This window comes from Diadema setosum, chromosome 12, assembly GCF_964275005.1.
Source record: "Diadema setosum chromosome 12, eeDiaSeto1, whole genome shotgun sequence".
Lineage (NCBI taxonomy): Eukaryota > Metazoa > Echinodermata > Echinoidea > Diadematoida > Diadematidae > Diadema > Diadema setosum.
In genome coordinates this window covers 14,279,908-14,293,474 of record NC_092696.1, presented here as the reverse complement: position 1 = coordinate 14,293,474, position 13,567 = coordinate 14,279,908, and the positions used below count along the sequence as shown (strand labels likewise).

The 13,567-nt window shown below is 37.2% G+C and overlaps 1 protein-coding gene across 1 annotated transcript in view; it reads left to right on the top strand.

Moving 5' to 3' along the window:
* Nucleotides 1–12,174, top strand: part of LOC140235738 (uncharacterized) — a 34,686-nt gene extending 22,512 nt beyond the window's left edge. Inside the window, exons 5-6 of the mRNA XM_072315751.1 lie at nt 11,409–11,554; nt 12,154–12,174. Coding sequence (XP_072171852.1) covers nt 11,409–11,554; nt 12,154–12,174 — 167 coding nt within the window. The remainder of the gene's footprint in view (nt 1–11,408; nt 11,555–12,153) is intronic.
* Nucleotides 12,175–13,567: the final 1,393 nt, after the last annotated feature.

Genomic DNA, 13,567 nt, shown 5'->3' with positions numbered 1-13,567 from the left:
GAAATTGTGATTAAAGGTAAAGACTCAAAATCAGACAAGTTTACGTGTTATGTCTATGGGAGGTGATTTTTTTTTCAAACCATGCATTGACTTGACAACGTTTAAGCACCTTTACCTCATCTGATTTTGCTCCATTTCCTCTGAAACATAAATATGTTGTAGCTGAGACAATAAGCTGCAGTCATCATGCATTTTATATTTTCAAATCTCCTCATCAGGTCGACAATTTTGTAGTTAAAAACTGAAAATGAGAATGCAATCTGTACGGAATGATTCCCGATTGTTCTTTGCAACTGTATATTGGTCGAATCCACGCGGCCACTTGTGGGAAGTTGAATAGCGCCATCTCAGTCAGCACTGTCACGACAGTATTATCATACATTTAAGTTTCGCGTAGAATCTCCAGGACAGCCATATGGCGTAATCGCTTAGCGCGCTGGGTGTTCATAACGCCATATCGGAAGGCGAGAAGTTCGACTCCCGCGGAAGTTTTCTCTTTCTTTTTTTTTTTTTTCCGGCAATTCAGCTTTACTCCGATGTCATTTATCGTATTATTTTACCAAGTATACGTAACCCGTGAACACGGCTGCTCTATTTCCCTCGTTTTGTATTGGAGTTTGGAGATTGGGTTTGCTTCATTAATTTTGTCACACTTAATGTTGTAAATTGCCCCTTGTTACAGTGTCCCGCTTGCCACCTTTCGTTTGCTCTTTCCTTTTCTCTTCATTGGTTCTTGTAATATTGTAACAGGATAGGTAGGAACATGTACGTTTAGATAACTGGCAGGAATGGGAGCTGAATTGATTAACTCTAGTCCAGGTGTATGGCGTCTCGCTCATCTCTTTGAAATTCCAGGTTGTTATTGTTTGACCCAATAACGGAGTTGTAGACAGGTTTTATGTTGCTATAGAGGTATCTTGTGCCACATGGAAGGCATCACTGTTTAGTAGTAGTAATGAACTTTTTCATGTTGTCAATGATATAAAGATATGAATTTCACATCCAATCTTCGGGACAGCCGTGTGGCTTTATAGTCGCTTAGCGCGCTGCATGGTCATTATGCACTACCTTAGGACGAGATGTTCGGGACCCGCAGGACGCTATTATTTTTTTTTTCTCTCTCTCTCTTTCTTTGTTTTTCTTTTGGCAGTTCAGCCTCATTCCGATGTCATTACCTAACTACACACAGTCACTCAAGTTCCCTTTTTTTTTTTTTTTTTGTCGGAGGCTGGAGGTTGGATTTGCTTCATTTATCATACGTAATGTTGTAAATTGCCCTTGATATACAGTGCCCCGCTTGCCACCTTTCGTTTTCTCTTTCCTTTTCTCTACGTTTGTTCCTGTTACACTGCACAAGACAGGTCGGAAAATAATTTACATAACTCAACTGGAGCAGGAATGGCAACTGAATAAATTAACTCTAGGACAGGTGTATGGCGTCTCGCTCGTCTCTTTGAAATTCCAGGTTGCTATTGTTTGACCCAATAACGAAATTGTAGACAGGTTTTATGCTGCTATAGAGGTATCTTGTGCCACATGAGTAGAAGGCATCACTGTTTAGTAGTAGTAATGAACTTTTTCATGTCCCTCCATGTCAATTATAGTGTGTTCAAAGGGGTTGTGTGTCTATCTGCCAAAGAAAAGGAAAACCTTATTTTCGCCATGGCTATTTCTCTATACGTAACCGTAGGTGATGAGTGTTGTTGGTATCTGAGCAGTGAATAACACAACATCAGGCTAAAATCCCCCTTTTATACGCGCTAAGCGTTCAATTTGATATATCTTTATTTATGTAGTCAATCACTGCTAATGGCGTTACAGAATTATGTTATAACACGTTTCACTGAAAGTTTATAAAGCAAAGTTTATGGACAAGGCAAGCAATTGTACATGAATAATACCAATGATTTCAGAGGGAAATTATGGTATACCTAAATGTAAGGGTATCATTGCTTTGGAATTGCTGAAACAATATCTTGGCACGAGGTCTTCCACCTCTAATAACTGATCCCTTTAAAGATGTGTCGGTCACGGGTGATCGTCATGATTCATCTTTCACGTAGAAGCTTCCGTTCCACACTCTTAGTTCGAGAAGACTTACCATCATACTTCAAATTGTGATTAAAGGTAAAGACTCAAAATCAGACAAGTTGACGTGTTATGTCTAAGGGAGGTGATTTTTTTTTTAAACCATGCATTGACTTGACAACGTTTCACCACCTTTATTTCAGCTGATTTTGCTCCATTTCCTCTGAAACTTAAGTATGTGGTAGCTCAGACAATAAGCTGCAGTAATCATGCATTTTATTTTTTCAAATCTCCTCATCAGGTTGATAATTTTGCAGCTAAAAACTGAAAATGCGAATGGAATGTGGACGAAACGATTCCTGATTCATCTTTCACATACATAAGTTTACATTCCTCATATTTTCTCGTCGAGACGTATGGCCGAGAGGATAAAGGCGACGTCACAAGATACGTGAGGTTGCACACGTACGGGTTCGAACCCCATAAGAACACGAAACAAAATACTTACATCTTTTGCTTTTTTTCTTTTATGGAGTATTCACCTTCGTCCATGTAGAAATCACGTTTTCATGTAAACGTACACACACACACACACACACACACACACACACACACACACAATATCCCTTTGTTTTGTGTTGGAGACCACATTGCTTTGACTGGCAACTTGGACTTGAAATTACAAATGTTAAAGTGAAGATGGCTCTTAAAAGACCGCATGGCCATGTTTGATTTTTTTTTTTACAATATAAAGACCTATTGGTAAATATTCATTCACATATCCTTTCCAATCAACTTACTTGGACACGCCGACACCACACGAAATTTTCAATTGGTTGCATGACAGAAACAATTTCATCTGAATTATGTAGGACTGCATAAAGAATTGGACTTCACGAATATTTCTCAATATTATATTATACTTCAAGTCGCTACTTAACATTATTTTCGTTGTCGATCACTGAAAATGAGAATGGAATCTGGTCGAAACGATTTCCGATTTATCTTTGTAACTGTATATTGATCGAATCCACGCGGCCACTCGTGGGAAGTTGAACAGCGCTATCAGTCACTTGACGTATATCGCCAAAAAACTGAATATCAATGTAAATTTGTGTTGTGTATAGCATACATAGATAGATTTAAGTTTCGCACAGGATCTTCGGATCTTCCGTGTGGCAGAATCGCTTAGCACGCTGCGTGTTTATAATGCCCGACCGGAAGGAGAGAAGTTAATCGAGTCCCGCAGGACTTTTTCCTTTTATTTCTTTTTTCTTTTCTTTTTTTCAGCAGTTCAGCTTCACTCTGATGTCATTAACACAGCTACTCTATTTCCCTTGTTTTGTATTTGAGTTTGGAGGTTGGGTTTGCTTCATTAATTTTGTCACGCGTAATGTTGTAAATTGCCCCTTGAAACAGTGCCACGCTTGCTACCATTCTTTTTCTCTTTCCTTTTCTCTTCATTTAGATGTTGTTCTTGTTATACTGTAGCAGGATATTTAGGAACGTGTACGTTTACATAACTAACAGGAATGGGAACTGAATTAATTAACTCTAGTCCAGGTGTATGGCGTCTCGCTTATCTGTTTAGAATTCCAGGTTGTTATTGTTTGACAAAAACGGAGTTAAAGACAGGCAGGGAAGGAAGTGACTTGATATTGCTTCATATTATATGAGGAATTTCGGGCAATACCTTTCCAATTAGTGTAGTGATTTTGAAAGGGTTCTCTGTCGTTTATTTTCGTCATGGCTGTTTCACTAGTTTAGCCATAGGTGATATGTGTTGTTGGCATCTGGGAGAATAGAACAGATCAGTACCAAACTGGAATAGCCCTATAAGCAATGTGGTAAGCATTCAATTTGTTGCATTATCTTTCTTCTTTAAAGTCAATCACTACTGATCGAATTACACCATATAATATGGCACGTTTCACTGGTAGTTTAGGAAAAGGGAGCTAATTCAATGCAAGATACAATGATATGTGCTACCATTGATTTTAAAGACGTCATTGTGGTGTGGTGCTGGTGGTGGTAAGGGAATCATTGCTTTTAAATTAATGAGACAATCCTTGGAACTTTGCATCAAGAATATAATGCATGTTCGTGCGGCGTTTTTTTTTTTTTAATCCTGACGTGGACATTATTTTTCTTTATCTTGTTTTTAATTCAAGAATGTTATATCTGAATATGTTCGATTTAGTTACGGTTTCAATGCATCTTGTTTGCCATCTTCTCTGACATTAAATTGATGGTTTTTAAATTTGACATTGTCTGTCTATTTGTCTGTTTATGCTCATAAAACACTGCTATAACAACTAAAACATTTGTTTCACTTGTCACACGCAATGCTATGGATTGCAGTTGTGCATGCAGTTTTCCTTTTGCCACCTCTCGTTTTTCTCTCCCCTTTTCCCTCACTTTGGTTTTGTTATACTGCAGATGGGAATGATTACAATAACATAACCCAACTTGAAGTAGGAATGAGAACTGAATAAATTAACTCTAGGCCAGGTGTATATAGCGTCTCGCTCATCTCTTTGAAATTTCAGGTTGTCATTGTTCTATCAACGGAGTTGAAGACAGGCTTTATGTTGCTATAGAGGTATCTAGCTCCACATGAATGGAATGCATACGCTGTTTAGTATTAGTAATGAACTTTTTCATGTCCATCCCTGCCAAGAAAAGTGTGTTTGACGGGGTTCTGTGTCATTGTGCCTATGAGAAAGCAAAGTTTTATTTTCGCCATGGCTGTTTCTCTATGCGTAGCCGTGAGTGATGGATGTTGTTGGCATCTAGCTGGGCAGTAAAAAACCGAGTATCATGCTATAATACCCCCCCCCCCCCGTTAGGTTCTAAGCGTTCAATGTGATATATATTTCTTCTTCATTATGTCAATCACTGCTGATGGAATTACAGAATTATGCTATGACACGTTTCACTCAAAGCTTAAAAAGCAAAGTTTATGCACTATGCAAGTAATGGTGCATGAATCCTATAGACCATTGATTTTAGATGAGAAATTATGATATGCCTATAGTAGGGATGTCATTGATTGGGAATTAATGACACGATTAAGCATTTTCATAATCCTTATCCTTCACTCTAACCTCCGTGAAAATATCATATTTGAATTCAACCAATAAGATGGTAAAAAATGCATGCATTCATGTTTTATCAATATACAATGTATGGACTTTCCAAACATTCAACAGCGATTATCTCAAAATGAACATTGTGTGGGTTAGCACTATATTGCATCGACCCCTTCAATTGTCTATCAAGTTCATGTCGATGTTTTCTAATTTGATGACGTCATCATACTAGAAGTTGTGATTAAAGGCAAGATATCAAAATCAGCGAAGATTACTAATCGCTGCCTCATGTTCCTGTGTTTGATCGTCCAGTCAATACCAAACTGACGACATACGTTGAATATGTTATACTTTGAACAATTGTCTATCAAGTCCATGTCGATGTTTTCTAATTTGATGACGTCATCATACTAGAAGTTGTGATTAAAGGCAAGATATCGAAATCAGCGAAGATTATGTGTTATGTCTATGGGGGGATTTTTTTTTTAACCATGCATAGACGATAACGCTCAAGCACTTTTACCTCACTTGATTTTGCTTCATTTCCTCTGAAACTTAAGTATGTTGTAGCTGAGACAATAAGCTGCAGTAATCATACATTTTATTTTTTTTCAAATCTTCTCATCAGGTTGACAATTTTGCAGCTTAAAACTGAAAATGAGAATGGAAGGTGGACGAAACGATTCCTGATTCATCTTTCACATACATAAGTTTACGTTCCTCATATTTTCTCGTCGAGACGTATGGCCGAGTGGTTAAAGGCGACGTCTCAGAGACGTGAGGTTGCACACATTCATTCATTCATTCATTTTCATTTTCATTTCATTTATTTCATTCCTTCTTTCTTTTTCGTCAAACATAACACGAAATGTATCAGAAGATATAACATAGGCATGTATTCGACTTTACATGGTAGATAATGGTTAACAAATACGAAATTATACATGCATACCGGCAAAATACAAAGTTATGTTTGGAGGATAAGAAAAAAAGAAAGAACTGAGAGGTTCACTGAAAAGCATGCTTGTAAATTGTGAACCACTCAAAAGGATTCTTGTGAATACATTAAACTTTTTTTTTTTTTTTTTTTTTTTTTTTTTTTTTTTTACAAAGACAGGAGAGAACAAGACAGTAGAAACACAACGACATTACATGACTTTACAGTAGGGTATACTATGACACATGCGGGTTCGAACCCCACAAGATCACGAAACAAAATACTTAGCCATTTTACTTTTTTTTTTTCTTCAGTGGTGTATTACATATTCGTCCATGTAGAAATCACGTTCGTATAGAAACGCACCTATACACACACACACACAATATCCCTCTTTCTTGTGTTGGAGACCACATTGCTTCGATTGCTGCAAAATTTTGCAGGCTGACTTTATCAAACCGATTATAGTATAAGTAATGACGACTACGGAGGTGTTGTACTTTGAACAATTGTCTTTCAAGACCATGTCATTGTTTTGTACTTTGATGACGTCATCACACTGAAAATTGTGATTAGAGGTAAAGACGCAAAATCGGACAAGTTTACGTGTTATGTCTATGGGAGGTGATTTTTCTTTTAAACCATTGCAATTCATCAGTCATGTTCAAACAAAGGATGAACTTGCATAGACCAGGTGACCAGAATGATCCTTCCATTGACATTTTTTTTTTTTTTTTTTTTACAAAGACAGGAGAGAACAAGACAGTAGAAACACAACGACATTACATGACTTTACAGTAGGGTATACTATGACACATGCGGGTTCGAACCCCACAAGATCACGAAACAAAATACTTAGCCATTTTACTTTTTTTTTTTCTTCAGTGGTGTATTACATATTCGTCCATGTAGAAATCACGTTCGTATAGAAACGCACCTATACACACACACACACAATATCCCTCTCACGTCTCAGAGAAGTGAGGTTGCATACGTGCGGGTTCGAACCCCACAAGATCACGAAACAAAATACTTTGCTATTTTACTTTTTTTTCTTCAATGGTGTATTACATATTCGTCCATGTAGAAGTCAAGTTCGTATATAAACGCACCTATACACACACACACACACACACACACACACACAATATCCCTCTTTTTTGTGTTGGAGACCACATTGCTTCGACTGCTGCAAACTTTTGCAGGCTGACTTTGTCAAACCGATCATAGTATGTAATGACGACGACGGAGGTGTTGTACTTTGAAAAATTGTCTTTCAAGACCATGTCAATAAGCCAGTTCGGGGTTAGCTCATGGGCACATGGGTACAAATGACCTTTCTTCTTTCTCAGTTGATTAGGCACTCCACTAGTTTCAAGCGACAGAAGGCATGAGCTTACCCAACGTAACAATTTATGGAATTCATCAGTCATGTTCAAACAAAGGATGAACTTGCATAGACCAGGTGACCAGAATGATCCTTCCATTGACATTTTGGAAAGCATCCATTTCATTATTTTGCATTGAATGTATTAACAATCTCTTTCTATTGATATTGTCAGACACCGCTTTTGCTGTCATGTGGATGTGCTGGCAAGCACCACTTATAGGGATCAGTTGAATAATCATTACATTACAGATGCTTATCTCAGTGAATTTAAAAACCACCATGCTCTGCTGGTACAGATGACCTTTTTCTGCTCATGCTCAAAGTGGAACCCCGAACTGGCTTATTGTTTCGTACTTTGATGACGTCATCACACTGAAAATTGTGATTAAAGGCAAGGTATCAAAACCAGCCGATTATAGGTTTTATGTCTACGGCACGTATTTTTCCCAAGTCGCCAGAAATGGCATAGCGACATCAGTCGTTACAAGGCCGCATTTCCGTCTAGCAATGCAATACATGTTCACGCGGCCCCGTTTGTTGAGTGGGCATTGACTTTTTCCCCCTGTAATATCTATACATTTTTTTTTTGCCTAACCATTTCCGTGGATGTCCCGTGGCCGAGTGGTTAGAGAAACGGATTTGCATGCACGCTGAATAATTTCAAGGTGCCTATATCACATTCTTTTCTTTGTCGATCACGGATGACCGACATTTGATGACCCCAAGCGTATCACCTAACTCGTCCTTAGTGTGACGAGTTTCATATCTCGTTTTTTATTCTTCTTTCTTTCTGGACAATTTTGTGTCGTCAATATCTCAACAATGACATTACGGAATGACATGAAATTTTCAGTCAACATGTCTCATAACAATATCTAGCCACAATAAGGTTTTCATGACAGTAACATATCTATGACGTCATCTAGGCGCCATTTTGTGATTTTCGGACCTTGTCACATGATCGATCATAACTTCATAACTAGATGTCATTTCTGTATCATTTTCGGTGGACATGAAGTTCAGGTCACGCTCTATCTTACCTTTTAACGCTAGTTACCCAGGTCTTCATTACGCGCGCGTACGCGCGCGTCAAAATTTTAAAAGGCTCAAAACGACTTCCCAATGGGAAATCTCGAAGTTTCAGACAATTTTAAGCGTTTCAAACATTTTCTCGCGTGCGCGTCCGTCCGCGCAATTTCGCGCGCAGAGGGCGTAAGCAACATGAAAATGCAATTTTTTTGACTGATTTGGATTCCTGATACTTTGAGTAACAACATCCATTGATTTTCGATCGATTTCGACCTATAACAAAGGAATGCACTGGCGTCAAAGTTGAAATTCCACGTGCGCGTCTTTCTGCAAATATAGTGAAAAAACATGTCTTTGTTTATTTAGCCATAGCTCTTTAAATCGTCCGTTGACCCTATATTTCTATTGCATATTACAAAAGTATGTGAATTGTAAATAACATTGCTAGTATCAATATTGCCAGGAAAACGCGATGACGTCATCATATCGTCATTTTAAATAAAAAAAGTGGAATTGATTTTTTTGAGGTACTGTTTCTGACATTCATTTGCTCGTATCTCTGTTGTTTAAGCTCAATATTATCCCAAATTCACATATGTTGTACTTTAAACATTTGCCTTTCAAGTCTATGTCATGGTTTTGAAATTTGATGACGTCATCATACTTTAAATTGTGATTGAAAGTAAAGATGCAAAATCGGACAAGTTTACGTGTTATGTCTATGGGAGGTGATTTTTTTTAAAACCATCCATTGACTTGACAACGTTTAAGCACCTTTATCTCAGCTGATTTTGCTTCATTTCCTCTGAAATTTAAGTATGTTGTAGCTGAGACAATAAGCTGCAGTAATCATGCATTTTGTTCTTTGAAATCTTCTCATGAGGTTGACAATTTTGCAGTTTAAAACTGAAAATGAGAATGGAATGCGGACCAAACGATTCCTGATTCATCTTTCACGTACATAAGTTTACGTTCCTCTACTTTTCTCGTCGAGACGTATGGCCGAGTGGTTAGAGGCGTCGTCTTAGAAACGTGAGGTTGCACACGTACGGGTTCGATCCTCACAAGAGCACGAAAGAAAATAATTTTTTTTTTTTACTTTTTTTCTTCAATGGAGTACTACACCTTCGTCCATGTAGAAATCACGTTTGCATGTAAACACACCTATACGCACACACTCACACAGTATACCTTTGTTTTGCGTTGGAGACTGCATTACTTCGACTGCTGCAAAATTTTGCAGGCTGGGCTTTTCAAACTGATATAGTATATTTAACAAAGTGAAATTTGTTCATATCAATTCAGTAACACAATGTAGTCGTGGTTACTTTGTGCTGATTTATACATGTAACAAGCTATACATTTTTAAAAAGGTATTCAGTCTTCTGTATTGATGATTATTTGTCATTTAGTGGTTTTTGTGGAGTTTCAGATAGTGATAAAAAGTATGGATGATATTAAAGTGCAGCGATAATTCCTACAGTTAGTTCAAAGTTGTGTTACAGATGTTTGATACATACATTTAGCATTGTGTGTGTGTATATACGTGTGTATACAGGTTGGCCATATAACACATTCTAGACAATTAATCTTAATTGATTAGCAAACGTGATCAGCTATGGAACTGAATAAGGTACTAATGTATGATGTTAATGATTCTAATTAAAATGTGACGAGTTTAAAGGGATAGCATAACTGTGTGTAAAAATAAGGCAATTATAAGGAAATTTTAGGGCAATTTGATAACCATGCCTATAATAATTTCATACAGGTACTAATACCTGCCTCATCTTCATGTGGTAGATTGTCGTGTCAGTAGCAAACTGACAACGTACGATGAATGTGTTATACATTGAACAACTGTCTTTCAAGTCCATAACGTTCCCCATATTTTCCCGTCGAGACGTGTGGCCGAGTGGTTAAAGGCGACTTCTCAGAGACGTGAGGTTGCGGGTTCGAACCCCACAAGATCACGAAACAAAATACTTAGATACTTTACTGTTTTTTTTTTTCTTCAATTTTGTATTACATATTCGTCCATGTAGAAATCACGTTCGTATATAAACGCACCTATACACACACAGAGACACACACACACGCCATATCCCTCTTTTTTGTGTGTTGGAGACCACATTGCTTCGACTGCAGCAAATTTTGCAGGTTGACTTTGTCAAAGCGATCATACTATGTAATGACGACGACTGAGGTGTTGTACTTTGAACAATTGTCTTTCAAGACGATGTCATTGTTTTGTAATTTGATGACGTCATTACATTGAAAATTGTGATTAAAGGCAAGGTATCAAAACCACCCGATTATAGGTTTTATGTCTGCGGGACGTATTTTTCCCAAGTTGCCAGAAATGGCATAGCGACCTCAGTCGTTACAAGGCCGCTTTTCCGTCTAGCAATGCAATAGATGTTCACACGGCCACGTTAGTTGAGTGGGCATTGACTTTCCCCCTGTTATATCTATACATTGTTGTTGTTTTTTTGTCTTACCATTTCCGTGGATGACCCGTGGCCGAGTGGTTACAGAAACGGTTTCGCATGCACGCTCAATATAACTTCAAGGTGCCTATATCACATTCTTTTCTTTGTCGATCACAGATGACTGTCATCTGATGACCACAAGCGTATCACCTAACTCGTCCTCAATGTGACGAGTTTTCATGTCTCGTTTGTCTTGTTTTGTTTCAAACCCTGTAGCAAAATGATAACCTATTATTAAAGTTATATGAGTTACTAGCTACAGCCTGTCACTGCTCATTTATATAGGTGCTAGAATGATTTTGCTATCATCATTTAGTGTTAGTATGTCCAAGTGTAAAGGTTTGCGACATTGTGCGTAATATGGCAGAAGCATTTCCTCTGTCATACTCATTCAAACTAACTTTCCCGTGCTGCTGTATGTCTCATTGATATGTAACCAGTGGAGATAATCGCAGAATTTCAGCGACAACAGGGAGCTCTTTATCGGTCGTCGACAACATATGCTTTGCTGGTAGTCGTCTTCGTCATGTCTGGAATTCTCTGCGTCGTCTTCGTCAACAGGAGAAAATTTGCACTCGGAGAAGAGGTATGTAGTGTGAGAAAACTGAAAAAAAAAACACCAACAAATCTGTGACCTTATCAAGTAAAAAGGAGATGTCATCAAATTGGCTAATTTATATATATATATATATATATATATATATATATATATATATATAGATATGAAGAGTTTGTTCGCATAAGTCCGATAAGTCCATTTTTGAAGGTTTTGAAGTACGGTCTCTGTCATAAAGTACAAAATAATACCTTTGAAATGATACATTGGTCACTACATATAAAGGTACATTTTTGAAGTTATGGTTAAAAGAAGCAAAATTTTCCTTATTATTCTCTCTATTTTTCTTGACCTTTAATCGCAAATATCTCCATTTGGCAAATATGGACTTGTCGGTGTGCACTCCGTAGCGATGAGGTAATTCGGTACTAGGCATGTTCGGGACCTTTGCTTTTGAAGTCGGCACAAATTAACATGCAAATTTAGACCCTATATGAAGACATCTGTAGGCTTATGTTATTTTAATTGTATTCAAAAATTTGTATTATCTATCTTTTTGTCGTACTCGCTTCTTGAATTTTCGACATACGACATATTTTGATCATTTTTTTCGTAATCTTCCCTTACAGTTGAATAGTTTCAGCCGCTAAACGGACATACTTCGGATGTGGATTGCTTCCAAGTAAAGAGGGTTCAAAGATCTTTCTTGCTTCTGCTTTACATTATTTTCTCAACGGAAATAACATTCAGGCTTCAACTTCTTCGTTTACTGAAAAAGAAATACAACACCATTACTTTATTCCTAAATTGTGTGTGTGTCTGTGTGTGTGCTTCTCTTTGTGTGTGCGTGACGGATATGAGACAGAAAAATCAACACTTTACTTTACTTCACTTTACGTGATAATGGTTGGTTTCATTTTCTTCAGCTCTTATTTGATTCATTCTGCATAATATACGCGGATCCATTATGCATTATTTGCAATGCAGTAAGGCACACTTTGGAGAAGTAGTGTTGACTATTGAGGTATAATGTCAGGCATTTTGACCAGAAAGGCCATTACCATTTGTTTTGAATGGACCCACCAAGTTCAGTGTCCTTGATGTTTGTTACTGGTTTTGTCTGAACGTAATAAGTGGCTCTGGAATATTGTTACCCGTGACAAATTAAGTCTCGATCGTCAGTTATATCAAGATAATTAATCAAATTCATTTTTCTTGCCCGTCACCGTGAGCAACTGATAAAGCCGAAGGATATTCATTTTCTTACACATGTAATTTGTTTTTTATCACCATTTTTAATATTATTGCTCCTGTAATTTTTGTATTATTATTTTTAAGCTCTCCAAAAACTGTACAAATTACAAGTTTCTAAACATTCTTGAACTTTGAAAGTAAAGCAAGATAGACAAAAGTTTGAAAATCATAATTTCTTAGCCGTATCATCTCACATTGCCCACTGAAATCTTTTGATATCTGAGACGTGTCGAGGTATCGTACTAACTCTACATATGTGAAATTTAAGTGGCGAGAAAATATTTGAACTTCACAAATCTTAAGTGCTTCCTTAAGTAGATTGTCAGCCAATAATTAAGAAACAATGAACCTATCATTGCGGCCTTAAAATCGTTATTGTTGGTTAAACACCACAGGCCAAGAATTCGAAGCGAAATATGACAGTCTTGATCTTTGCAATTTGAATGTAAGAGGAATTCTCTACTGAATGTGTTAGCAGGTAATAAAGGTTTGATCAACATCACCTCCTTATTTAAGTTACATAATGTGCATACGTGGTTACATCTGTCTTCAGTGTTATGCGAGTATTTGAAAATCATAAATTCCATAAATTTCTAATTTCACAAGTTTGACGACACTTTGAAAGCTCTGATTGTTTCTTTGATTTGAAAATACACGTAGAATGTGATCGCACATTCATAGCTTTTCAGAAAAAAAAACCTAATTCATTTCTCTTGAATGTGCAAGTTCCGGAAGAGGAATCGAATAACATGAATAAACAGTGAAAACATCAAACTTTCACTGTGGTAT